Here is a 26,375-nt window from a genome sequence, read left to right on the forward strand (position 1 = left end):
TCGGCGCTCGAGTCTGAACCAAGGGCACATCCAGCTCTCAGCTTGCGAACCCCGGGTAATGACCGCCCAACAACATCCATCCTGACTGGTGTGAAGAGATCCAACCTGATCATTACCGACCGTTGCATGCGCTCATTGCCCGACCTCTGTACCTCTGCGCTGGTGCTAGTGGTCCACGGTGGCACGACTCTGCAAGTATCCGGCTCGATAATCACGGCATCCACTCTAGCCACCACTTGGCCCCACGATGCGCAAAGAGGGTGCGTGTGTGCGGACGGCCAACGTCCGACTATCCGCAGATGTTGCTGCGGGGCGGGTAGTTGGCCGCACTGTTCCGCTGCCGCTGCATGCTGCATGCTGGAAGCCGAGGAAGAGGATCCCAGGAGCTAGGTGCTTGGGTAAAATGGCCAATTTCCACGGCCAAGTGGCGGCAATGAGCGCAATGAGCGCAATGACGCGCGTGGTGCAAAGAGCCAAAGCACCACCTGGCCGCCTGGCCACCTGGGTAGTTGTCGTCACGGCGGCCGAAAATGGTGTCCAGCGAACAGAGCGCCCAGAGCGCAGAGCTCTGCTTCGTAATTATTGTATATCCGGTCTACATGCCGGTACGCCGGTACGCTCCAAGCGCGGGGGTGCGACTAGGAGAGGTGTAACAAGAGCATTACGCACACGCAATGCGAGGTAAACGCATGCATGTGACAAAGGAGCATGAGAACAAGAGCATGACAAGTGTGATAGATGATCGAGATGAGAGACACACGCTCTGCTGTCTTTCTCTCGGTGCTGTTTGGTGCTTGCTGTCACATAGGTCACCACCACCATTTTATTCGTATCTCCCGCCCGACGGCCATGTCCGATGAGGTAATCACACACACACCACCCCAACAATGGTGGTGTGTGGTGCCGCCATGGTGTGATGGGAGGCGGATGGAGGGAAGACAAAGACCGTTTTATCGCCAACCAAACACCCCCCGCCGGCCAGCACACATACGACAGCGTCGTCCTTTGCGTCCACCCCACATCCAACATCACATCCCTCTCCGTCTCATTACCCGTCACACCCCTCCGTCCCAGGCGCACAGCGATAACGGCCCCCGCAACACCCCACCAACTCCGCCGCCATTTGCCCCCCTCTCCCCCCTGAACAATCCACGGCCATATCATACAAACAAAGCCCCCCCCCCCCGCTTGACACATTCGCCATCTTCTCCCACCACCCACCTCTCCTGCACTCACACCCACCATGTCCAGCCCGTGCGACGCTCACACAGCGGCGCCGGACACGACCCAGCCGCCCCACCTCGAACGTCAACCCTCGTCCGCCGCGAGCGTCCGCTCAACCGCGTCGGATGCGACCATTACAGACCGTGACCGCGCACCCGATCGCCGCCCGGGGCTGCTCCATGCCCAGCTCCATCCTCCTCACCCTCACCACCCAACGCACAAACCGCATGCACGCAGACAGCAGGGCACATGGGTCCCCTCGGGCACTCCTCTTGCCCCCGGTGGCGTCGGCGCAGGCTTGGCTGAACGCATCCAGTTTGGCGGGATGAGCTACGACTCGCTGGCCAGTATCGGCGACAGCAGCCCCGAGCGCCGTGGCAGCCGCAGTCCCAGTCGCTCCGTCAGCTCGAGCCCCGACAGTCGCGACCGCGTGCCGAAGAAACGCCGCAGTTCCAATGGTTGGGCAGCCGCTCGCCGTCCCGCCCCGTCGGGTCGCTGCGCGCCAGAACCGGCGCAAACAGTAACCTTGACAGCTTGCCCGACCTGCCGCCGGCGCGGGACCTGCCAAGCTACAGCGAGGCCGAAGACGAGACCGACGAACGCGCGCAGCGCACGGCCTCCGCGGACGACTGGGATAATGTGCGTGACGGGTCCATCGCGAGGCGATCGGCCTGGCGCCGGCCTTCGCCGCAGTGGCTCATGCCGTTTGTCCTCGGCCTGACCATGTCCCTCGGCATGACCATGTCGCCTAGGGCAGAGCTGTACTTGGACCTGGCGTGTCTTGCTCACCCGCCGCGCATGCCCGCCAGCGACGCGGGACTCGCAGAAGCGTTCTGGGCAAGCGCGATCAGCACCGAGGCGCTCGATCCAAAGGAATTCTGGACTACCATCCCCGGTGGCCACGACGGCAACCTCGACCTCGTTGGCGGTCTCAGCGGCAACCAGACTGCACCACACCTGCTCTCCCCCGGCGAGAAGTGGTTCCTCCGCGCCCACCGCGACATGTATCCCTCGACCCCATCGCAGCCTGGTCGCCCCAACCAGCCCGTCCCCCTCCCGCCAGTGAGCGGCAACGAGACCCAGACGACCCCGGGGACTGGCACCGGCGGCAATAACAATGGCGCACCTTACCCGGAAATCGACCCGGCGTTGTGTAAAAAGGATGAAAAGGTGCAGGCGGCCGCGGCACGGTTGACTATGAGTGAGTGTGCTGAGTGTGTCTGGTGGGAACCTCGTGGGGAAGTTGGCACTAACGGACAAGCTCTCACGGTCATGGCTGGTCTCCTGTCCGCCATGACGACGGGATACTGGGCCTCGGTGTCGGACCGGATCGGCCGCAGGCCCATCATGGCCATGGTTCAGTTCGGCCTGCTTCTCAAGTGAGTAAGAGCGTTGGTAGGGGAAGGTGCTGTGTGGATCCTGTGGATTGTGGAGTGGCACTCGAGTCGGTTTCATCTACCGTTAGAGACTCAGATTGTCGGCTCTGAGCCTTATCTCGGATATTTGACAAGACCATGTGCTGCGCCGTTATGCACCGCACCCACCAGTCCACCTGGCTAACATGTCCCCAGTGACGGCTGTTTCCTCTTCCTTGCCACCTTTCCACGCTTCATTATGCAAGGTGGCATCTACGTCCTCCTTATTGGCCCCATCCTCGACGGATGCCTGGGCGGCTTCTCCACAATGTCCGCCACCTTGCACGCCTACATTTCGGACGTGACGCCAGACGGCTCACGCGCGACTACCTTTGCGCGGCTTGGCGGTGCGCTCATGGGCGGTTTTACCATCGGCCCCATTCTTGGCAGTGCCATGATCTCGGCCACGGGCAACATGTAAGCTTTCTGTGTCAAGAACCAACTAACCTAGCAGTCTATTCCCGTTCTACGTTTCCGTCTGCGTTCACGCCCTCTTCTCCCTCTCACTGCGCTTTATCCTTCCTGAATCGCTCTCGTCCGAGTCGCGTGCTGCCCTCACCAAGCGAGCCCTTGTCGCGCAGGAACGTGCCAAGGCCCGTCGCGCGGCTGAGCGCGCATGGGAGGACGAGGGTGACAGCATCCTCCCCTCCATCTCCGACATGCGCGAGGTCGTGGGTAACGCCGCCATGCGTGTCTTCCACCCTGGCCAGTGGGCTGAACGCCGCCGTTCCCAGGCCGAGGCCGAAGAGGACGAGACCCTCAACGGTGGTGCCGATGACAGCTCCTGGTCGCGTATCTCCGGAGCAGTCGGCAGGGCACGCACCACTCGCCGGACAGCAGGCAACTTCCGCCGTCTGGGAAAGCAGGCCACAGGTTTCCTCAAGCCTTTGCTCATTTTCAAGCCGCGTGTGGTCGCCGGACACGCTCACCGGGACTGGAACCTGACTCTGGTTGGCGCATGTGCCTTCTTTACAAGTCTTCTCATGGTGAGTTGGTCAATTGTGGAATCTCGCTAACTCGCAGGGTGTCATCCAAGTCAAGTTCCAGTACGCGCTGTACGCCTTTGGATGGGGCACCAGCCAGCTCGGCCCCTACATGAGCCTTATCTCTTTCTGTCGCTTGATTGTGCTGCTGGGTCTGACTCCAGGTACGTCACAGCCCTCTCGATGTGTGTGCTAATCCACAGTGGCAATGTACTACCTCAAGCCATTCTTCACTGAGCGTACCATCATTGAGGACGCCTCGGAGACCACTCCCCTTCTCGACGCCGACGCAGACGACCGTCCCGCTGCGTCGTCATCGTCCGCCCGTTCTCCCTCTGAGACCCCAGACTCCACCGACAAGCCCAAGCCGAAGCGCAGCGCCGCCCTGGATCTGCTGGTTCTCCGTGCCGCCATCGCGGTCGAGACTGTAGGTTATACCCTCCTGGGCTTGAACGCGCACGCGTCCGTCACAGTCTTCATCGCCTCCTCGGCTGTAGTCACCCTCGGCTCGCCGACCCAGGCGGCCTGTTCGTCCTTGGCCCTGTCCTTCATCCCCCACTCGCGCGAGGCCGGTCGTCTGTTTGGCGGCCTCGCCGTCCTCCAGGCCCTGGCGTCGGCGCTGATCTCGCCCATTCTCTTCTCCAACCTCTTCGCAGTGTCGGTCGGGTGGTACGCGCCCCTCGTTTTCCTCCTCGCCGCCGGTGTCCTGGTATGCGCCCAGAGCGCCATTGCGTTTATTCGCCTCCACCCACACTCGACTGACGAGGAGCGGGCACGCGGCCGGGCCAAGGCTCGCGGCAAGCGGCGCGCTGTGCACCAGGACGAGTGACCGATCTACTCCCGTCCTGATCGTCCTGATCTAGTAATGATTTTCTACACGCATATACGAGCGCGAGCTCACTATAGTTTTACATTTTGTTTTCAAACCACTTTCCCCAATGCAGCCACGATCCTTCACGAGTGTCTGGAAGCGGTGGCCCTTTTACGGTCGTCAGTCAGGAGGCCAAAGCCCGTATGCGGCGTGACTGTTACGCTACAAGGCCGTCTGGAAGAGTATATCAGCATTGGACTTGAACCAGAAGGTTTCTTCCCTTTCACTTTGCCTCTCGCCATCACTACTGCACTCTTACACCCTACTGACTGGAGTCTTGGCGACACTCATAACCCCTTACCATACACGCTACAGGCAGTGGCTTGTACGCTCGCCAGCGACTAGACATCACTTTTGCTCTGAAGGCCGTGAACCCCAAAGCTCACGGTCGGTCGCCACCGCCGCAAGACTATGTGGAACATGGACTTACATGCACCATGCATGGACCTCACACCACGGCAAGTCATGAGTGTAGGTGATGGAGAAACACCCACTGCACCATCGCACCGCGGCCCCGACCATTGGCCAGTGATCCGTAGGTGGTCACCACGGAAGGACCTCGCCAGCTGGCAAGTCACCGCATCCTCCCTCTCCATGCAACATGCATCCCGGAACCTGCACACCGGATCATGCCTTCCTCGTCGACAGTGACATCAGCGTGCACGGCGACTGTTGTGACCGTCGGCCTCCCGCATTTGGCAGTGCTCGCGATCCATGGCACCTGTCTCACCATCGCCACTAGCCTCGTCGCCGCATTTGGCAGAATCGCCCCAAAAGGCTCCGTCTGCCAGCGGTCAATACAGTCTGATTAAGAAAAATCCCACCTTTTCCTAATGCGTCTCCGTCTGTTCAACCGACGCATTTGGAAAGATTGGACCGGTCTCATGGTCACGTGACGAGAAACCGACAGGAGTGGAAAGTTGGGCCCGATATGCCCCGATTAGGTAATCCCGACTCTTTCCTACAGTGGCAAGGTCTGTGCGCCACCGCGAGTCATGAATGGCGCTTGGTGACCTGCTCGATGTGAATGATCGTGAGCGACGCATCCAGTATCTCTTGCTGGAACAGAAAGATATATCAAGAGGGTCGAGGAGGACGGGGGGATGCATTCTTCCCCATCCCCTCTTCTCTCCTCATTCTTTTCCCTCGCCACCACTTCACTTCTCCTCACCACCTCCTCACCTTCCTCCACCCACACCCGCCACCATGCCTTCCTCCCTCACCAACATCTTCATCAACCTCGCCATCCTCGGGTTCCTTGCCTGCTGGGCCCAGTACACCGGCATCCTCCCTATCTTCACCATGCTCTACCGCAAGGCGCAGGCCGCCACGCTTGAGCAGCTCCTCACCTTCCGCAAGAAGGCGCACAAGCACGACATCATCACCCCCACCCCCACCACTGTCGACTCTGACTCTGCCTCGGTCAGCTCGACCTCTTCCACCTCTTCAACCTCCACCACATCCACCACCTCCACCGAACCCTCGTACAACCCCAGCCGCGACCCGGCCAACCGCATCTCGGACGCTGAGCGCGCCACTCTCGAGGCCCTCGCGATCCTTATCCCCAAGCTGTCCCGCAAGGACAAGTCGAACCTCCGACGCCGCAACAGGTGGCTCGATATGACTGCCCGCAAGTACGGCCGCAAGGCGTACTGGGTCGGCACCTACGACCAGCTCTGCGTCGCTGCCGAGTTTGTGCCCCAGCTCACCATGACCGAGGCCGAGTTTGAGCGCTCCCAGGCGTTCTGGAACAAGCACTTTGCCGAAGAGCAGGCCAAGAGGGAGGCCAAGTCCAGGAAGTTTGCCTTTAAGTCGCTGGTCGACCGTTGGCACTCTAACTGGTGAATACAACACACCACAAGCACACACCCCCCCGGATATGCACGCTACACACCACACGCACCACACGCACCACACGCACCGCACGCACCACACTGCACACTGTACCGCACCCCACAGCAAAACACCACACGCACTGCACTGCACACACCACACAGACTGCGACACATACACCACACGCCGTTGTACCAGTACAAACACTTTTTTGGACATGGATGATTATAATGTTTCGTTCCAATCTCTGCAGCTGCATGTCGCATGGCGTTTGCAAGGGATAGATCTCATTGACGCGCTCTGCCTAATTTCTGACACGACCACCTCACTCCTGGCTGTAAACTGTTTTCCAGGGTACAGATGACCGTTCTGACGCAGGATCCCGTGGGCTCTCTTGGGGGTTCCATACATGGGCCTGAAGACAGTTAGCTCGAGAGCTCAGCGCCACCTGTGTAAAACAAGTCACACGCGTGGACCCCCAACTCAGCGTCTTGCCAATCCGAGTTCGACGCGAGTCTCGTCTTTGCCAGTACACGACATCCCTTCGTGGCCAGAGAGTCTGACCACCTTAGCGTCACTGAGGCAAGAACGTATGGATGCATGGTACTTTTTTTCTGCTACTCCTCCTCAATCACGTAAACCAGCTTCTCGCCACTGATGGGCTTCATGTGGGCTTCCGTACGCGCAGGTCCCTCGTCTCGAGCCGAAACCATGTTGGATCCCAAGAGGGCAAACCCGTCGGGCACAATCTTGTCCAGGCCACCAGGCATGAGCCGTACCGGGTTTGGCACAAAGTTCCCGTCTTGAGAGGACAGATACTGGTAAAATTCGACTGCCAATTCCTTGGCGGCAGCGTTGGGCGCCAGTTTAAAGACTGCCAATGTCAGCGAGCCTTCACGCGGGGTTTGCCTCACCTCCATAGTCGACTTCGACGCCTTGCCCTTCCCAGACGGCACCGTACGTGGGCTTGACCTTGAGGCTGCCTACGTCGTATCCTCCACCAGCCCCGCCCGGTGCGCGGAACGTTGCAAAGTGGCCCTCACCATGGATGCTGGCCTCAAACGTAGACTCAACGCCAGACACAGTCGCGCCTTCAGAGATGCAGTCGATTGCGTATTGCACACCGTTTCCACCAGTCGTGGCCTCACGCACCATTTTGGGCCAGTCCTTGTGGCGGTAGTCAATGACGGCATCATACGAGTATGGAGGTGCGTTGAGCAAGGCGTGCTTTGACTGTGACGCGGTGCCGATCATGCGAATCTTGCGTCCAGACGCCTTTTCCGACGCACGCAAGCACTGCGCAATGTACATTCCCAACGAGGTCGAGGCTGCGTAGACGAGAATGTTGACAGGGTCTGCGTTGGTCGTCGTCTTGGCCTTGTACACGTCAGGGACGGGGAAGGGGGCTGGGAGTCGGAGGCGAGCAAATACTCCCTGCGCAGCAGTGAGACCACACATGCTGATGGTCGACGCCGACTCGAGCGACATGGCCTTGGGGACCGTCCACACCAGGTCGGCTGGGAGCGCGACGTACTGTGCAAATGCTCCAGGCAGTTCGTTCACCGAGCAAGCGCCTTGGACAAAGCCAGCCACGCGGGTGCCGACAGCAGGCGAGTTGGGGATGGGGCTTGGTCCAACGGCTTCCACGACACCCGCAAAGTCGGTTCCCAGCACACGCTGCTTCTGGGTGGCAAGAGGGTGGGTGACGTAGATTGAGTCGACCGGGTTAAGCGCAACGGCATGGATGCGGACGAGAACCTCTCCAGGGCCAGGCATGGGCTTTGGCACATCAACAACAGCTGTCTTGTGGGTAGCTGGGTAGAGGACAAGGGCTTCCATGGCGGAGGCCATGGTGGGGGGATGGGATGGGCTCGTTCAGAGTGAGTGGGGTGAGAGTGAGAGTGAGAGGGGTTGTCAAGTGTGTGTCGTTGTAGGCAGCAACGTGTTGTCGTGCGATTGTGTTCCCGCGCAAGGCATTGGTCGGTTCGCTTGGTCGCTGGTGCGACTCGAGTCCTCTTCCGTTGCACGTTGCTGCATTGCTGCATCAGCAGACAGACGGCTGTTATGGTAATGGGTGCGGAACCACCCCCCCCCCCGCGGGAAAGTGACGTCAATCCGGGCTCTTTTATGCTTACGTAATTAATATTTTTCATTGTTTTTAAACCAAAGGAATTTGCTTCTGATTTGCCAGGGAAATGTAATTACTGTATGTAGTAAATATATCCTAATTAATAAGACGGATGCAAATCATTGACGTGGGGCACAAAGTAATAACTGGGCCCCCTGGTGTTTTGCCCGAGTTGCTGTTGTTCGCCGTATCGGTTGGCCATGAGGCGTTGCCAAGGCCAAGAGACTGGGTGCTGCCCGTCGGCTACACAGCACACTTTTATATATACAAGGAAACTGGCCTCGGCCTCAGTACAGCACTGGGATGGCCGACCTCTCTTGGCTGGCAAACATTGGTATAACTGCCCTCGGGCAGAAGACAACCAAAGGTCGCCGGACCACACCCTCCGCCACCAGTCACTAGATAAGGCCCTCCAGCACGACATTTTCTCTTGAGACCTCTTGCCACACAACCAAACATGAGCACCCAGTACAAGAAACACATTATCTTCACCGGCGGCTCCAGCGGGATCGGCTACGAAGCGACCAAGGTGCTTGCCGCCGACCCCGAGACGCACATTGTCGTTTTGAGTCGCGTGAGTGTGGCGCCCACACATCCCATTCTGACCGTCGCAGAGCCCGCCGAAGGACCTCCCGGACAACGTCGAGTTCCACAAATTTGATCTTTCAGACCCCGAATCTGTCCGCTCATGTGCCGAGTGGTGGCCATACCCGCCTGCCGACGCCTTCGTCGGGTGCGCAGGAATCGGCGGCACACCCAAAGTCACTTACATCCAGGATGGCATCGAGCAGACCTTCGCAACAAACCACCTCGGCCATGCGCTGCTCATCTTTCTCCTCAACGACCGAGGCGCCTTTGCTCCCAACGCGCGAATCTCCTTCGTGGGCTCGTCACTCCACGATCCCGAGAACCCTAGCTCGCTCAAGCCGTATTGAACGACGGCCGACGAGGTCGCCCACTGCAAGGACCCCAGGATGCAACCTGACCAGGTGCGGTACCCAAACTCGAAACTTGCCAACACAATCTTCTCGTGCGCGCTTGCCAGCCGGGCCACCGCTTCGGGCAAGCAGTGGGCTGTCAACATTTTTGATCCGGGGTTCGTCCCCGGTGGTGGTTCGAAGCTGCACAGGAGTGAGCAGGGGACTGTGACGCCGAGCACTGACAGCCAGATGCAAGCCCCCTCCTACTCTTCCTTATGAACAATGTGATACCGTACATGGGCTTCGTGCTTAGGTGGCAGGGAGTTACGACATCGACCACGCTCCTGTCGGGCCAGGGACTTGCTGAGCTGGTCACCGACCCCAAGTACGCCAACGAGACTGGCAAGATGATCCGTATCCAGACGGAGATCCAGCCCAGCAAGCAGGCCATAGACCCCGATGTCCAGGACGATCTTTGGAACTGGACTGTCAAGTTCCTCAAGCTGTCTCCCAAGCAGGCGGATGTTTAAAGGTCTGTGGTAATGTACATATCTTTATAGAGTCGATAGTGTTGTTATGATATGATGCATAGAGACGAAGAGAGATACGGATCGCACTCTAGCGCTCGCACCGCACGGAACCAAAATGTGATCGCGCACGACTGAGAGTGGCACTTGCAACAGATAGCTGGGTCGATTGCAATACCAACACATGTCTGTCTGACTATGCTCCATCCTCGGCAAGGAAGTGGCACGTCAGCGGAGCCAACATCGTCTTTCGCGGTTCAAGAACCTCATGACCAGTGCTCGTGGCTCCCAATGATGCAGTCCTCCGCGCTTGTGGGAGGACCTGACCCCCTCCAGAAAGTCATCGATTGTGCACAGCGCTTTCTTCGCCCCAGTTGTATAGGGCCGTGTGAGTCCGTCAGTATCAAGACAGATGTGCGACACCACTTGTCAGTATCGTTTTATGCGGAATGATATACCGTTGTTGAACCGCATATGTCATCCTCAGCGGGTCGGCAAGTCATAACCCGGCCGGGGACCATGTCCGAGTTTCTATTGTCAGCACGTGGGACACGTTCGTTATTCCCATGGCCCATGGATATGTTGTGGCCCGACTTGAAGTTGATTGAAAAGGTACTGCTTACAAACTCACTGCATCTGGTCGTCCATCGACTGAAAATGACTAGTTCAGTAAAGGCGTGTGGCACCCAATTCCTGGTAAATATCGCAATTAATGGGTGGCCCACTGCCGTTTAAAGAAAACGATAGACTTGCATACAGCAAACTTGAAATGTTACGATTTGAAACGACAGGCCACGAAGAGCGTGAGGCGGGTGGTGCAAGATGCACGCGTAGGGGAGCCAAAGTTATGGACGCTCGACGAAGGAAGGACGTTGATGAACTTTCTCACCAGAGGCTGTCAACACACTGGACGGCAGCGCCCGAGCTCCAGCTGGAGGTGCCGCCCTGGATGCCGCCGTAGCCCTGGACACAAGTGCCAATTACGGGGATGATCTCAGTCTTGATAATGGTGATTTGCTCGGTGGTGAGAGTGACCGGGAGAGAGCCGAGACCGCCAACGCCCTTCCACTGGTTGACGGAATAGCCGCCGACGTAGCCGCCCTGGTTGTAGCCAATACCACAGAGGAGGCCAACAAGCGAGGTGGCGGCACCTCCCACAATGCCGCACTTGGCCTCGACGGCGCTGACGGCAGGGCCGAGAACGCCACCAACGATGCCGACGGCGCCGCCGATAACACCACTGACAGAGCCTGAAAGGGCGCCGATGGTGCGCTCCTCCTGGACGGGAACATCGACGGGAGCGCGGCCGAGGTTGTTCGAGCCAGCAGCGACTTCACCAGCGGGAGCGGGAGCAGCGGCGGCGACAGCGAGGAGGGGGAGAAGGGTGAGGAGCGAGAACTTCATTGTGAATTGGGGTGTTTGAAGATGGTATGTAAAGTGGAGAGTTGAGGAGTGAGCGAAAGGGCATTTGATGAGCTTGTTGAGGAGGGTCTTCAAGTCGTTCAGATGTCCCCCTTTATATACACTAAATCGAGCCTCATTGTCAATACCACAAGTCCATCCAGCCCCACTGTTCTCGCTGCCATGTCGCAGACATGAACGTATACCGTCTCGCCTCCCATCGGCGTCAACCTTATCCCTCCCGTGCGGGACGACTGTTCACAGAGCTTGGCTTCGGCCGTGATGCTCACCCCATGCACAAAACAGTCCACGGTGTCGGGCAATGCCACGCAATGCCATGCTGCGGCGTTCCCGTTGGTTCGGGCCTTGGGAACTATGTTACCGGCTGCGGCGTCGCGATGGTAACAAGTGTGCAACTTCATCCTCTGTCGAATTTGACATGTTGATCCGACCACGATGTGGCATCACCGGCGGCAGTTGCCTCTGCGCGCCGGATACCGCGGCGGGTGTCCCTGGCGTCCCGTGGTCGACAAGGCTTTGTTGTGTCAGGTCGTGATCACAAACACATTCCGTCGTTGTGATCCAGTAAATATGCAGCATCCAGGGGGCCAGTCAGAGTCGCCGTTATCGAGTTCTAGAGTTGCCGCCTCGTTGATGTTGCCCTCACTCCACAAAGCACAGCATATCAAGTCCTCAGCACCCCCTTCTCATGCATTGTTGCCATTTCATCCCACCGTTCAAACCGCTTTTAGACAGGTTCCTTCTCAAGCCCCCAACGAAAGTGCCTCACAACGACATCTATTGAACGTGTTACAATTACGAGAGAAGATTCGTGCCCGAGGCTTGTGGCATTTGGTTGAACAATGCACCCAACTGCGCTTGGGACCCCAATGCCGCACAAGAGATGTAATGTCAGAGCTTTGGCCTACTGCACCGGATACGTACTGGGCAGAGTGAATGAGTTACACGTGTCGTGTCGCTGGAGAGGGGACGCGTTGTTGGAGCCAGGGTTAACACAACTGTTCCTGTTTCCAGTAGGCGGCCACGCTAGCCGCTGGTAGGACCAGAGAATTGTTTCCTCCGGAACCTGGCGCTGTCGCTATGACGCCAACTTTTGGTCGTGGTGTGGAAGGACCTTGGCAACTTGTACGCGCTGCTCGTCTGACCGTCAGTACCTGGTCGCTTGGAATCCTGCTTGCGGATAACCTGTGAGATATCCCAGTGATGCCTGCTCTGATCGCGGCCAATGGGTTGCTGTTGCGGACGTCGGGTATCTCTGGGGCCTTTGGTATCGCTTGGCGAGGGTCCCAACGGAGTCAACGACATGGTCTGAGCTCTCTCCTGGCGTGCCGAGGACCAGCCCACCGAATCACCTCAGTTCGTAGTCCAAGTACTGGTACATATCTGAGAAGGACGATCAAGAAGCGGTGAAGTGAGCATGGAGCATGTGTCATCTTGCTACCAAACCACCCATGGGTGGGAAAGTTTGTGACCTTTGCGCGAGCGTACGAAATGTCCAAACCGTGGCAGAGCTACCTACCAGCTCGAAGACTCAGTCGGACAAGCGCGTCTCGGGCACGTAAGCCGGTACACTCAGAAGCTTATACTGTACTTACCTGTCGGCCGGTGAATGAAACCGGCATTGGTCACACAAGCGCTGCTCCCTGTCGGCGGAGGTGAGCCCCGTGCCGCACTCTGACTTGATGACATGATAGCAAGCACAACATAGCATGTGTCCCCCTAAACCGGGCCAATGTATGTGGAATCCCATTGCACCCATACCCGCAGATTGTGAGGCTGTGGCTGATGCGATGTTAGCGGTATCCACAAACATTCGAGTTGCTGGTGACGCCCCGAAGCAAGGGGACAATGATCGTTAAAGCTGAGCACGGGGATTGCTGGTCGTAAGCTGCTCCAGTACGTGTTATGTTGGTCGTCAGGGGAGAGGGGAGGTAGGTGTCAAGCTATGGGGCTGTTGGCGGTTTCGTCCTATTTGATTTTGACAGTGATGATGAGCCGTTCCATACCGACCGGGGGGTGGAAGACTGGGCCGTACATTCCACGCACCGGCCAGTTGAAGAGATCGTGCACTGTGAATGTGTGTCTATATACACAGCTCCATATGTCTCGTGCAACCTGACTATGTATGATGTTGAAAGCCATTTCCGCCTTCCACTGTTATGACAGTCTGTCGACACATGTTGCATTGTTTAAGGTGCCCTAACTTTGATACCTGCACCCTCTCACTGCTTAAATCCGTACGCCACCCAGTTGGCCAGTACCTTCTCCTTGAGCTCGGCCGGGTACGAGTTCTTGAAGTCGGCGGCAACCCAGTCGGCGCCGGTCGTGTACTCAGACGGCATGAGCGCATCCGAAACCACCTTGCCACCGCGGTTGGGCTTGCCGTTTCCATGGCTCATGTATGGCACGAGGGGGAAGCCAGCAACGTCCTCGAAGAACGTCTCGTCCATACCCGGGCGACAACGAGTGCTGAATGCCCACACTAAAGGTGTCAATCCTTGCCTGAAGACGAAAACGACGCTTGCACATGAACTTACTGATATCCTTGTCTTCAAACACGTCGATGTCGTCGCCCACAAGCACAAGCCGGTGAATGGTGTATCCGGCCTTGTGGTTGAAGACGAGGTCGCCAATATGCTGGCGGAGCTCCTTAGAGGTCCACTTTTGCTCGCGAATCTTGGCAGTGTCGAACTTGATTGCGACCCAGGTCACTGTGGACTGGAAGGGAGAAAAAGCACCGATAACAGGCAGACCGGCCTCATGGCAAATCCGACCAATCTCGGCGGCGGCAAGAGCACCGATCATGGTGTGCTGAGCGTCAGTGGCACTCTTATCCAACAGTTGGATCTTCAGCCCTCACAGTTTCATCAGTCAGGCGACCACAAGCCGACATGGGCAAAATGGCATCGTTGCGGTGGGTGATGCAGTCGACATTGTACACAGGGTTCTGGTGCGAGTCACCGGGGAACACGTAGCCGTGCATCTCGCCGAAGGGTCCCTCCGAGGCCACCTCAGTGATGGACAGCGTGCCCTCCAAGACAATCTCTGAAGTGGTGGGGACAAGGAGATCATTGGTCTCGCACTTGACCACAGAAAGGGGGTGACCTGTCATGCAACCGATGTAACCCGACTCCGAAACCCCGTCGGCTGTGTCGTCAGGCAAGGTCCTTGTTTGATCCCAATGCTGATTGTGGCTTACGAATAGGCATACTGGCTGCCATAATGGCGGCGGGAGGCACACCAAAGCAGAGTGCCCAGGGGCAGTCACGTCCCTCCTTCTTCCACATCTGGTGGATCTGCCAAATGTGCTGGGGGTTGATAACGAGTCCGACCAGGTGACGTCCGTCTTTGATCATGGCGCGCGCAATGCTCCAGTTCGTCCACTTGCCGTCGGGGCTCTGGACGACGTGCATTCCTGATTGAGGGGTCAGCAATCAGCTTGGATGGCAACCGAGAGGGTCATCGGTCCGTCAAGTTCTATGGTAGATGTGTGCCACTCACCGTAAGTCTGGATGTACCGTCCTCCATCATCCTTATGAATAAGTGGTGCGGGAATATTGAGGAGATTGATCTCATCTCCCTTGAGGATGTTCTCCTTACACTCGCCGGTCTCACAGACAACGGGGGGGATGGGAGGTTTCTGGGCTGCGGAGGTCATCTTGTCCAGAATCTCCCCCATACCGGCTGTATGCGGGAGACCGAGGTGAAGGGCCATACGGCCGTAACGTGTCTTCGGGTCGGCGTTGAGTCCATTGGGGGCGCCAAGGATGCGGAAGAAGCCATTCTTGGCACCCTTCATGTTCTCAAAGAGCACAGCAGGGCCATCAGTCTCATAGACTCGACGGGTGATAGCGGCGGCTTCAAGAACGGGGTCGATCTCCTGGGCGATGCGGACGAGGTCGCCGTTCGACTCAAGGGCAGAGACGAACGTGCGGAAGTTCAGGTGGGGGAGGTTGGGAGTAGCCATTGGTGTCTAGATGTTAAATGAAGTAATCCGTTGAAGATGAAGATGATGATCGGCCATCCCCCCGGTCCTCTTTATATCACGACGCGAGCAGGCTTTCTGGAGCGGTCGGCCGCGTTGAACAACGGACGACCGGCGAAAGACGCATTGCGTGAGGTTTCCTCGTAAGCCGAGTGTTGCACCCTAAGGCTGTTGCACTGGAATGTCCATTTCCGAGAATAGAAGAGCGCGAGAGGCACATGGTCTTCGCCATAGCTCGGAGAACACATTAGTGGAACGCGAAGGGCATTTTTCGGATTATCGGATTATCAGGAAAAACAGGAAAAAACATGCAAAGGGACCAACATGTTCTCCGCGGCCGTGGCCAACATTCAAGACCATGCAGAGGCATACCAGTATCGCATACATAAGAAGCAACGGGGAAGGTATGACACCCACGAGTTTATACTTTCACCTGATTCCGCCAACGTTCATCAATCATTTAACCAGCCATGTTCTTTACCAAAACCGACGACTCCCCATCCGGCTCCATCGCGAACTCGATTGCCCCAGCACAACACAAGCCCCAACGGCCATCCCTCGAGGATGAAATTGTACCATTCACACTTATTCCAGAGGGCGTCCGACCAAAGCGGTTCGTTGTTGCCTTGACCGGCGCTACGGGATCGAGCGTCGCTGTCCGCCTGCTCCAAGCGTTGCGGGCATTGGATATCGAGACGCATCTTATCATGTCAAAATGGGCGGCCACAACCCTGAAGATGGAGACGGATTATTCTCCGGACGAGGTGAGTTGTCCATCACGTTGTCCCCAACCGTAAGCTGACACCTTTGAAGGTCAGGCACCTTGCAGACTATAGTTACGCGCCTGGCGACCTCGCCGCACCACCCTCCTCTGGGTCGTTCATCCATGATGGGATGATTATTGTCCCGTGCAGCATGAAGACGCTCGCGGCGGTCCGCATCGGCTTTTGCGAGGACCTTATTTCGCGTTCAGCAGATGTGTGCCTAAAGGAGGGGAGGAAGCTGCTGTTGGCAGTACGTGAGACACCATTGAGCGATATCCATTTGGAGAACATGTAAGTTGTGTAACACTGTACGAGAACCTAATTCCCCCAGGCTGTTCCTCCGCCGCGCCGGAGCCATCATATTCCCCCCTTTGCCAGCCTATTACATCCGACCCGAGAGTGTTGATGACCTTACGAACCAGACTGTTGGCAGGCTCTTAGATTCCAGTAAGCGGATTTCGTAGTGCACAAAGCTGACAGATAGTGGGGATTCACACCGAGGGATTTGCGCGGTGGGATGGAAAGTGATTCACCACTGAATGTATAGAGTTGTTTGCATGGCCTGTTGGATATAGTCATGTCCAAGAAGATTTCAACTTTTGGTGCAACGTTTGTTCCCTGCACTCAAGCTATCAATGCACCCATGTTTCCACTGTCGGTGTCGACACCACTGGGGCTATAATTCTTTGATAGTAGCGACGAGGTCCTGAACCAGCTTGACGCTTCCTGTCTGTACTTGTCAGCCTCGTCTGGCTTTTCCGTGCCTGCCGCCTGAGTAAGAGGCCAGCTTCCACCCACAGTAGTCACGACTCCCACCAGTTGGAGCACAAGCGGCATGAGTAAGCGGCGAACTGCCTCGCTGGTATCTGTATTTCGTGTCTCCTGCATGATCATGACAGCCGTGTGCCCCAGATCCGCGAGCTTGCGAGACCAATCATTTGTGGGGTCTATGTGTCTGCATCTCACCCCAGAGAGATACTCGCATGTCCATCGGATATTGTCTGCCACGAGGGTCAGGTTGAGCTCGGGAGGTCCGTCACACAGGGCCGTGAGCCCGTGCATGCAGCACATGTTCCAGAAGCGGCTAAGCATTAGCTATGGGCGTGAAGGTCGACCCACTCTCTTAGCCAGGCAATGGATATCACGAGGTTGACTGGAGCGTCGGTGCCATCTGGGTTTGCAAGGAGGGCGTTGCGCTCGGTCGAAAGTTGTCTCTGCCACTGTACGGCCATGTCGTTGTTCCAGCGCGTACACATCCGACCATTCTCGCAACATCGTCCCCGCCAACAGGCTATAAAAGCCTCACCAACGATACTGAATAGTCGCACGTGGCCGAGAGGGAACCCAGCAAAGGCAGACGTTGTGAAGTTTTCGCGTACATGGCATGTATTGGCGTACACGTCTCCTGGAAGGCGAAGGGACCCGTACTCTCTCAGCTTTGGGGACTGAGAGAGGGCCTGAACGCGTTCAAAAATGACTCTGGCTGTTAGGAGAATGACGTAGATGGCGAGAACATACTCACAACATGTAATACAGCTTGAGACGGAACACCTGCCTCGCATCGGGAGCACGTAATGGCCTGTCCCATCTGTCGAGGTTGATCATCTCTGCCACAGCAAGGCCCTGCTGAAGATAGTACCAGGCCGTTTGAGAATCACCGACGCATCCCCATGCCAAGCTCAGGTTAAGGCTTGCGACCACGTCCCATTCCGACAAGTCAGCCGCAGGGCCTGAGAGAGCCATCGCAGCGCCGGCAGCATAGAGCTCTTTGTGGATTGTGCAATCGGAAGATGGTTCAGCCCCTGGAGTGCTGGTAGCAGTGGTATTCGCACTGATCCTCATGGTCCGTCTGGCGAGGTCCTCAGCCGCACAGCTGACTGCGATCACAGAGCGCACAAGGGCACGGAACCGCAGTGAATGTTCTCTTGCGGCATATCGCGTAAGAATGTCTTCACGGTCCAACACCGGGATCATGTTGTAAAAGGAGGAGAAGTACCATTCGAGGCGGTTGAGCGTCGTGTCGTTATATGTAGTCGACTGCGCAGACGGAGGAGATACTGCGGCGGCGTCTGGCCCGATGAAGGTTCGCATGGAGTCCATGAGTGTCGAGTTCAAGCACGGTTCATTAATTGACAACGGCACAGTTCCTGTTGTAACCACCGGAGTGCGCATTGCGCTGCCGTCTGGACCACCCAGCGCGGTGGGTGTGGTAGCCGCAAATGGGAGCACCATCGGCGGTATTGCTGTCGCCTGGTTCACTGCAGCCGCACTCATTGCTGAATCATCCAATGGCTCCAGGGCATTGCGTAGATCAGGCAGAGCCCCGAGACTCGCCGCCACCGTGTTCATGTTCACGGACAACTGGCCCGGTGCAAACATCATGTCCTGCCAGGGTCAATCAACTTCCTAGTCTCTGCAGTTGCATAAGGCGACATTGCGAGTTAACACCGAAAACTGCACTTACGAAAGCCGTCAGCCAGTTATCGTCGGCCTGGAGAGACGCAGCTGGCACAGTGGACAGCACTGGGTTTGCCCAGTCTTCAGGTACCGCGAGAAAGGTGTCATGCGGCGGCCAGTTACTGATACCTTGGCCGAGCGGCGCAAGATGCATCGTGCCAGAGGTAGAGGTGAGGTTGATAGCTGCGTCCATCGACTGTATGCCTACGACGCTGCGTGCAGGGATGTTGTCCGGTCTGGATCCTGCCCTTTGGTCAACATGTTGGTCTTGATCCCCTTGCAGGTGAGACTGTGTTTTCCGCTTTGGCCCACGAAGATTGGCGATCTGAGGTCTGTCAGTGACCTCCAAGTAGTTTGACTTACTCTTGTCCAAGTGCACTGGGTCTCCCGCTCCGTACATCGCCTACATCCTTCCCCATTGGGGACACAGCGAACTTTGGACCGAACACACTTGACCTGTCAGCACAAAACTGGGCACTACGCACTTGATCGCAGGCCTTCGACGCGTGACGCCGGGGTGTGGTGAATGGGGCTGATGCTGATCTCGTATTAGGTCTACTGGCGGTGGTGCTTTTGGGCATGGGCGGGGGGAAGGGGGTTGTGTCGTTAATGTTAGGATGTAACGCCGAACATCAGATCAAGGATAGATCGGATAGCGGAGCTGATCACGTGACCTAACGACAACAGCTCAACAGAGCCCATAACAGGCCAAGCCGCAGCAGTCTGATATCTGGCCAGCGCTAACGGATATGCATACAACAAGCAATACAACAGATTGAAACAGAGCTGCCAGTCACCGTGGCCTCACCCCGGGCTGGGCATCCGGCTCTCGAGCACCGACGAGAGGTCGGTCGGCATGAGCTGGACAAAGTTGATTTGCGAGAACAACGACCACCAGTCTTGGATGGTACTAGCCCAGTCTACGCCCATGTCCGGGATGCTGAGCAACGCAATGATGATGCGCGTCAACTTGCCGCGGATGCTCTCGCCATTGGCGGCCAAGTCATCGAGTGGGATACTCGAAAGGATGTGGTACATGTGTCTTGCGAGGTTTGTTCGCTCAGCGGTCTCCTCCTCCGTGATGGGGCCCAGCATGCCATTGTAGTCAAACTAACGTCAGCGGCAGCCGCTCATACAAACTTGCTCACGAGTGAAAACCACACCGACGCCTCGGTTATGATAAAGTTGGCGCGCTGCATGCCCCACACCGCGCGAGTGGTCTCATCGACCCCCTCGTCCCATGTGCCTTGCAGTAGTGCGGCGGGCACGCTTGCGCGAATGCCGTCGACATCGGCGCGCATGTTACGCACCCACTCACGCTCGGCTTCAACCTCGGCCGGCCCAAGCACCCGCCCGTGCCGTTGTGCAAGCTTCAAGCGGCGGTAGCGCACTATGCACTGCGACAGGATCGGCCACAGCTGTACGACGCACACAAAGCCAGTCATGTAGCTCCTCGAGGCTTCAGGCTGTGGGAAACTCCCAGCCGCTGTAATGTACTCGTCGTCCACAATCAGCGGAAGTGGCGGGAGACCCTCGTATTCTGCATTGATATGAACCAGGTCGCCCGCAGCCGCCTCGGTAATGTCCACTGCGTACACGTGCCAGAAGACGCGGAGCCGCTGCTCACGCTCAATCGCGTTGGCCGTACTGGGGGGGTCGTCCTGCAGCCTCATGATATGCGTTATCTGGCACGCTTCCGCCAGGAGCGCTGCAGCGCGGTGTACCTGCCCCATGCTTTGGGCGCAGAAGTATCCCCTGGCCGTCAGCTTTGTTCAGACACACGTTTACTGACGTGATCAACGTGCCGATATGATACAGTGTCACGTTGTGATAACTCCTGTCTAGGATCGCCATGCTGGCCCGGTGACATCGCCGCTGGATCCGTTCGAGCTGGTCCCGCGAGTAGTGTGGTTCTGTGCGGCTGAGAGGAGTCTGGCCAATCGTGAATGACACTGAACGGTCAGCTTTGACAAGCTTTACATATGTACCCACCGACGCCAAGAATAAAAGCCCTCAGATTCCGGTCCTCGCGGTCCTCGCGCATTGTGATCAGCTGACTAAAGCTCGGCTTGTGGGCCAGCGGACTCAGGCTGTGGCAATACCGCAACCAGAGAGTGATGAAGAAGTTGACCGTCTCCCAAGGCGCGACATCCTCAATCTGCGTGTCCGCCGTGTACACCGGGGCACGCGATGCACCGACAGTCGACGCTGCGGCCACCGGTGACGTCTCGACCATGGGTGCCGCAGGGCTCAGCGACGCACCAGGATACTGGCTGCCGCTGCTGCCGGCGAACACATCGACGAGGCCCGTGAACAAGTCTGGTGTTGGCAGCGCAGGAGGGAGCGGTGCCGTGGCACACAGGTATACCGGGGCTACAGGCTCATCGGTAGTGACTGCCGACGTCGTAGCGGCTCCAAAGGGCGGCGACCAGGCAGGTGGAGTGGGTGGCCTTCCTGCCTCTGCTGAAGCCGACGTGCTCTGCCGCATCGACCTGGCTTCGTTTTCTACCCGTGAGCGACGCCCAGCCTTCTTGTACCCTTTAAGGAAGGTACATTCGGTGTTGGAGCGTGTGCAGGAAGAGCACTTTGATGGGCTTGACGGTGACAGCGGTGAGCCGAGTTCTGGGATGCAGCGTGTCTGGTCATCAGCAATGAGTCGGAGGTTGACGGTCACAACACCTTTCTTGCCCGACATCTGTCGCATGTTCTGAACGGTGCAGACGTAGATGGCGGCATTGTTGGAACTTGGAATGGTTATCGAGCGGGTAGGATGCAAGATGAGATTGTCGGACAGTAGCGTTACAATGTTGACCGCCGAACTGTCGGACATATAACAGACGGACTCCGAGCCGTGCCAAGGCCGAGTGTGGAGCGTGTTCAAACCACCGACTGCCTACCATCTTCCGGCCAAGTGACAAGTCGCCCACTCCCGTCTCACTTGGTAGTTCCGAACAATCACGGAGCTTTCAGCCACCAACTAGGAGACCGTATGGTCGTATGGTCGTACATTTCCTCGGGGGTTACAATGGCTGTGGCGGACACCAGCCGGAACCATGGATCGGACAGTTGCCTCGCAGCCAGGACCACGTCTCGGATGGTTGACGCCACCAGGGCCCCACCACATCACGCACATCGGCCCCACTCCCACATGGACGGCTGCGGTCCGGACGATCTTACCCCAGATGTAAGCAGCCGTCAGGAATATAAGGGCGTCCTGTGGAGGAGCCCGGAACAACCTCCATGAGTCGAGCATCCCCAACTTTACCCCTCACCATGCCAGCCAACATCAAGGACGAGAAGATTCATCAAGAGTACGCTGCGGCCCACGATCAGCGTCTCAACACCGCCACACAGCCAGACGCAGTCAGCGTAGTGGTTAACCCTCTTCAGGTAAAAGCCAACCCATCTCCCTTCGTTGACACCTCAGAAACGTACACACGCCGAGATAATCTCCGACGTTACCGATTTCTGCACGCCAGACCTGGCAGAACATACAGAAACCTTTATCAAAGGCGCGCTCGTCGCACGTAACCCCGACCTGTACGCTTCCATCCCCGAGCTCTCTGCAGACGATGTCGCTGCTCTGGATTACGAGCGCGACCATAAGTGGGCAGGCACCAAGACGCTATATTACTCTATGGTCATTTGTGCGCTCGGCGCCGCAACACAGGGATGGGACCAGACGGGGAGTAACGGTGCCAACCTGAGCTTTCCGCAAGAATTTGGAATCCATGCCGAATATGGCCAGGCGGGCGGCGAGCGCGACGAGTGGATTGTCGGGCTCATCAACTCGGCGCCATACCTCTCTGCTGCAATCATGTGAGTCTTCCCGCAGTGGGTAAACACTCACACTACTCACAGCGGCTGTTGGCTGTCCGACCCTCTCAACCATGCCTTTGGCCGCCGAGGCGAAATCTTTCTTACCTCGCTCTGCCTGATCGCGACGCCCATCGCGTCCGCCTTCACCAAGAACTGGGAGACGCTTTTCGCAGTCCGACTGGTAATGGGCCTCGGTCTCGGCGCCAAGGCGGCCACAGTCCCGATCTATGCAGCTGAGCTGTCCCCCGCACGCATCCGCGGCGCTCTCACCATGGGCTGGCAGCTTTGGGTGTGCTTCGGCATCTTTTTGGGGTTTGCAGCCAACTGCGTCGTGAAAGACGTGGGTCAGATTGCGTGGAGGCTGCAGCTGGCGAGTGCTTTCATCCCTGCTTTGCCGTAAGTAATGTGGTTGGGAATATGACACTTTCGATATCCGCTAACGTTTAAGTCTCGCCTTTGGTATCTTTTTTGCCCCCGAATCCCCTCGCTGGCTGATGAAGAAGGGCCGCAACGCCGAGGCCTTTGCAGCATTCAACCGTTTGCGCCTTCATCCCGTCATCGCTGCGCGCGACCTGTACTATTCGCACGTGCTGTACGAGGAGGAGCGAGCGCAGGCCCGCGGGGCCAGTTATCTGTCCCGTCTGGCCGACTGTTTCCGTATCCCACGGATCCGCAGGGCTAACCTCGCGGCGTCAACTGTCATGCTGGCGCAGCAGATGTGTGGCATCAATAGTGAGTGGTTTCGCATTAACGTGGCTCACCACAAGTCATCTCCTTCTACTCCTCGACCGTGTTCACTATGGGCGGATTCTCTGCCTCGCAGGCGCTGTATGCGTCGCTCGGGTTCGGCGCCACCAATTTCCTCTTCGCGATCCCGGCGGTATTCACCATCGACACGTTTGGGCGTCGGGCGCTCCTGCTGTCTGTGAGTCTGGCGCTTGATGATGGTTCTGAGCCAGGCTGATGACCTAGACCTTTCCGTTCATGGCCATCTTCCTCCTCGCCACTGGACTGGCCTTTATCATCGATGACCCTCAAACGCGTACTGCCCTAGCCGCGGCGTAAGTTAGATAACGGCGAAGACATCGAGCAACCGACGACGCTGACCTGAAATCCAGGTTCATCTATATCTTCACCATGTTCTACTCTGTTGGCGAAGGCCCCGTTGCGTTCATGTACAGCGCGGAGGTGTTCCCCACCATCCAGCGTGAGCAAGGCATGGCCTGGGCCGTGTGCGTCAACAACTTTTTTGCCTCGGTGTTGGGCATGACATTCCCCAGCATGGTTCGAGCTTTTGGAATTACTGGGTCTTGTGAGTTGCTCCAAGTACTATTACATGAACGCTAACTCCACCATGTAGTCGGCTTCTACGCTGCCCTCAACGTCGTCGCACTGATTTGGATCTTCCTGTGGATTCCCGAGACCAAGGGGCTTACCCTTGAGGAGATCGACGGTGATTGCCACTCGCATTTGACACGGACTAATTGCCCCAGACGTCTTCTCGATTCCCACATCCACGTTTATTAAATACGAGACGACTGTGTGGCTGCCATACTTTTTCAAAAAGTATGTGCTCCGTCAGAATGTGGCCAACATCGTGCCGCTTCTGGACAAGGCATACATTGAAGACTAGGATGATCCACATACACTACCCAAGGCGTAGGATGGAAAAAGGCGGTTGACACACTGCGACTTGATCAATTAGTCACGCATACATGCCCACGAGTTTCTGGATCGTCCAATCGTTGTTCATCCTCGATCGCTGTTCCTCCTTCCCAACCTGCAAATTGATTTTTCGTTTCCATCCAAGAAATGCCTGTTGCCAACACCAGCCGAGAAAATGACAAAACCGTTAGAGAGACTGTCTATGCAAATATAGGAGTGTGACTGTGGTGAGATGGAAGGGTCTAATCTGCATGGCGTGTCTGCCTTTCCTGCGCAGAAGAAGATTTTGCGCAAGGGCCTATCAACATGCTACTATATCAAAGGGTGCGTCGCAGTGCTCAACAATTAGCGACGCAACGTTGTTGTCGATGTGGGTCGTGGTCGTGTGTTGTTGACTGTGCTAGCCCTTTGGCGTCTCAGTCTGCGCCTTCTCTTGTGAAAATATGATGATTGAAGGGTGTCGCGGCTCTAACCGGACGCGAGCAAACAAGATTGCTGTGGTTCACTACCTAACTATGTCTCCACCAAGTCTGCTCCCCTGATCCCCGGTGTTTGCTTCGGCTTCGGCTTACGTATGGTGCATTATGTTTGTTTGTCGAGTGGCCATTCTGTGCAGTACTGAACTGTACACGTCCAGATGAGTCTCCATGCACCGTCGCTGGACCGCCCAGGTTGCCTGGCAGTCAGTTCTGCATCTGTCGGCCAGTGCTCTGCAAACCAAAGGCACACTTGCATACTGTATTGGAAAACGCGCGCCGTAAACACTAGTCTTGAATCTGAACCTTAATAGCGCCCTGGGTTGGGTCCGCAGCTACCTGGAACGCTTGGACAGCTTTGTTCAGAGGGAAGCGGTGGGTAACGAGCGGCTTGAGGTTGATGAGGCCTTCCGAGACAAGTCGAATAGCCTTGGGGTACTGCTCGGCATAACGGTACTGGTACTGGAGGTCGATTTCGCGAGCGCCAACCAGCCCAAAAGGGTAGGACTGCTCGTCACCTCCAACACCGATGACAAACACCTTGCCGCCGAAGCGCATCGAGTGGATGGCGGTGCGGATCGAGCTCTCGACACCGGTGCACTCGAGGGCGAGTCGCAGTCCGCCTTCATTGACGCCTGCGCAGCCCGGTGTGGCAGCCGCCGCCTTGACCTTTTCGGCTGTCTGCTCGGGCGTCCAGCACTTTTCAATCTTAACAGTACGTACGTTGGGCACGAGGGTCTTTGCAAAGTCGAGGCGAGATTGGAAGAGGTCGGTGATGACGATGGGGGCGGCGCCGCAGGCACGAGCGGCGAGGAGCGAGACGAGGCCGATAGGGCCAGCACCGCAGATGAGCACCTCGTCGCCGAGCTTGAGGCCCGCACGGTCAATGCCCGCCAGGGCGACGGCGAGGGGTTCACACACGCTGCCCTCTTCAAAGCTCACGTTGTCAGGCAGTTTGTGCAGCCACGCCGCCGGGTGGGCGTGGTATCGCGTCAGAGTGCCGTGGTATGGCGGGGTGGAGAAGAAGACCACACGAGGGCACGCGTTGTATCTTCCAATGCGACAGTAGTAGCAATCCGCCTCCCCACAGGGAACACCAGCCTCGATCGCAACGCGGTCTCCCACAGCGACATTGGTGACACCTTGGCCGATGGCAATGACCTCACCGGCGGACTCGTGCCCGGCGCCGTTAATGTCGGTCACTACCATGGGACCAATGTGGCCATGCTTCCAGAAGTGGACGTCGGAGCTGGCGGGAGTCAGCATGGGGAAAGCAGAGCTCGACACCGCTACTCACCCACAAATGCCAGTCGCCTTGACATGGACGATTGCCTCTCCGGGCCGGGCAGTAGGCACAGGCTTGTTGACCATCAGCACTTCATGCTGGGGCGTGTATGCGCAGGTGAGGTTGGCCTTTGGGTCGTCGAGGGCTGCGTCGCCAGGTTGGAGAACCCTAAACTCTGGGTGGAGGGAGACTTTCCGTGGGTCATAGCGGTCCTCGTAAAATGTGGGCGAGGTGGCGGGAGCGGCGCAGTTGGCCGAGCCGTTGGTATGGTTCTGGCACATGGTGTGTAGGACGCAGTTACGGTTGTTGTGGGCAAGAACGAGCTGTGGTACAGCTGGTTTTATAGCCCCAACCAGTTTGCTGCAGTGTCTCGATGCCACCGGCTGGACTGAGCAATGCGATGGGCAGAGGTCACATTCGGACGATCCGATGCCCAGAGAGAGGATATCGTTTCGGATGATTTGGACGTTTGTGCTTTCCGGACCGATCGGATCCCTGCGTCTCCCTCCATCCTTCCGAGCTCGGCATCAACAGCCAAAATGTCCGAGGACGCACCACTCGCACCTTGTTTCCAGCTGCCGCATACGTATCAGTGGGATCT

The 26,375-nt window shown here is 57.3% G+C and overlaps 11 protein-coding genes across 11 annotated transcripts; 6 read left to right on the plus strand and 5 right to left on the minus strand.

Annotated features, from left to right (window-relative positions):
• Positions 1–1,243: 1,243 nt before the first annotated feature.
• Positions 1,244–4,451, plus strand: EHS24_005352 (uncharacterized protein; the record flags this gene model as incomplete). The annotated part of the gene is made up of 7 exons (XM_028620879.1): positions 1,244–1,710; positions 1,758–2,425; positions 2,486–2,603; positions 2,796–3,056; positions 3,094–3,625; positions 3,663–3,786; positions 3,826–4,451. The coding sequence occupies 7 exons, from the start codon at positions 1,244–1,246 to the stop codon at positions 4,449–4,451; spliced, it is 2,796 nt and encodes a 931-aa protein (XP_028471921.1).
• A 1,248-nt stretch (positions 4,452–5,699) lies between these two features.
• On the plus strand, positions 5,700–6,338 carry EHS24_005353 (uncharacterized protein; the record flags this gene model as incomplete). The annotated part of the gene is made up of 1 exon (XM_028620880.1): positions 5,700–6,338. The coding sequence occupies one exon, from the start codon at positions 5,700–5,702 to the stop codon at positions 6,336–6,338; it is 639 nt and encodes a 212-aa protein (XP_028471922.1).
• A 605-nt stretch (positions 6,339–6,943) lies between these two features.
• EHS24_005354 (uncharacterized protein) lies at positions 6,944–8,177 on the minus strand (the record flags this gene model as incomplete). Its single annotated transcript, XM_028620881.1, has 2 exons — positions 6,944–7,200; positions 7,241–8,177. 2 exons carry the CDS (start codon positions 8,175–8,177, stop codon positions 6,944–6,946), a joined length of 1,194 nt encoding a protein of 397 aa, XP_028471923.1.
• Positions 8,178–8,911: 734 nt separating this feature from the next.
• On the plus strand, positions 8,912–9,389 carry EHS24_005355 (uncharacterized protein; the record flags this gene model as incomplete). The annotated part of the gene is made up of 2 exons (XM_028620882.1): positions 8,912–9,028; positions 9,069–9,389. The coding sequence occupies 2 exons, from the start codon at positions 8,912–8,914 to the stop codon at positions 9,387–9,389; spliced, it is 438 nt and encodes a 145-aa protein (XP_028471924.1).
• A 39-nt stretch (positions 9,390–9,428) lies between these two features.
• Positions 9,429–9,904, plus strand: EHS24_005356 (uncharacterized protein; the record flags this gene model as incomplete). Its single annotated transcript, XM_028620883.1, has 2 exons — positions 9,429–9,550; positions 9,688–9,904. The coding sequence occupies 2 exons, from the start codon at positions 9,429–9,431 to the stop codon at positions 9,902–9,904; spliced, it is 339 nt and encodes a 112-aa protein (XP_028471925.1).
• An 882-nt stretch (positions 9,905–10,786) lies between these two features.
• On the minus strand, positions 10,787–11,305 carry EHS24_005357 (uncharacterized protein; the record flags this gene model as incomplete). The annotated part of the gene is made up of 1 exon (XM_028620884.1): positions 10,787–11,305. The coding sequence occupies one exon, from the start codon at positions 11,303–11,305 to the stop codon at positions 10,787–10,789; it is 519 nt and encodes a 172-aa protein (XP_028471926.1).
• A 2,240-nt stretch (positions 11,306–13,545) lies between these two features.
• On the minus strand, positions 13,546–15,290 carry FDC1 (Ferulic acid decarboxylase 1; the record flags this gene model as incomplete). Its single annotated transcript, XM_028620885.1, has 5 exons — positions 13,546–13,805; positions 13,861–14,134; positions 14,184–14,470; positions 14,523–14,738; positions 14,825–15,290. The coding sequence occupies 5 exons, from the start codon at positions 15,288–15,290 to the stop codon at positions 13,546–13,548; spliced, it is 1,503 nt and encodes a 500-aa protein (XP_028471927.1).
• A 488-nt stretch (positions 15,291–15,778) lies between these two features.
• PAD1 (phenylacrylic acid decarboxylase) lies at positions 15,779–16,600 on the plus strand (the record flags this gene model as incomplete). The annotated part of the gene is made up of 4 exons (XM_028620886.1): positions 15,779–16,072; positions 16,122–16,363; positions 16,404–16,519; positions 16,557–16,600. The coding sequence occupies 4 exons, from the start codon at positions 15,779–15,781 to the stop codon at positions 16,598–16,600; spliced, it is 696 nt and encodes a 231-aa protein (XP_028471928.1).
• Positions 16,601–19,333: 2,733 nt separating this feature from the next.
• Positions 19,334–21,233, minus strand: EHS24_005360 (uncharacterized protein; the record flags this gene model as incomplete). The annotated part of the gene is made up of 4 exons (XM_028620887.1): positions 19,334–19,639; positions 19,678–20,284; positions 20,322–20,481; positions 20,522–21,233. 4 exons carry the CDS (start codon positions 21,231–21,233, stop codon positions 19,334–19,336), a joined length of 1,785 nt encoding a protein of 594 aa, XP_028471929.1.
• Positions 21,234–21,802: 569 nt separating this feature from the next.
• EHS24_005361 (uncharacterized protein) lies at positions 21,803–23,981 on the plus strand (the record flags this gene model as incomplete). The annotated part of the gene is made up of 9 exons (XM_028620888.1): positions 21,803–21,919; positions 21,957–22,348; positions 22,391–22,744; positions 22,797–23,080; positions 23,172–23,269; positions 23,321–23,409; positions 23,467–23,660; positions 23,709–23,801; positions 23,842–23,981. 9 exons carry the CDS (start codon positions 21,803–21,805, stop codon positions 23,979–23,981), a joined length of 1,761 nt encoding a protein of 586 aa, XP_028471930.1.
• A 796-nt stretch (positions 23,982–24,777) lies between these two features.
• EHS24_005362 (uncharacterized protein) lies at positions 24,778–26,055 on the minus strand (the record flags this gene model as incomplete). The annotated part of the gene is made up of 2 exons (XM_028620889.1): positions 24,778–25,738; positions 25,787–26,055. 2 exons carry the CDS (start codon positions 26,053–26,055, stop codon positions 24,778–24,780), a joined length of 1,230 nt encoding a protein of 409 aa, XP_028471931.1.
• Positions 26,056–26,375: the final 320 nt, after the last annotated feature.

Source organism: Apiotrichum porosum (assembly GCF_003942205.1).
Source record: "Apiotrichum porosum strain DSM 27194 chromosome Unknown scaffold_21, whole genome shotgun sequence".
In the NCBI taxonomy this organism is placed as follows: Eukaryota; Fungi; Basidiomycota; class Tremellomycetes; order Trichosporonales; family Trichosporonaceae; genus Apiotrichum; species Apiotrichum porosum.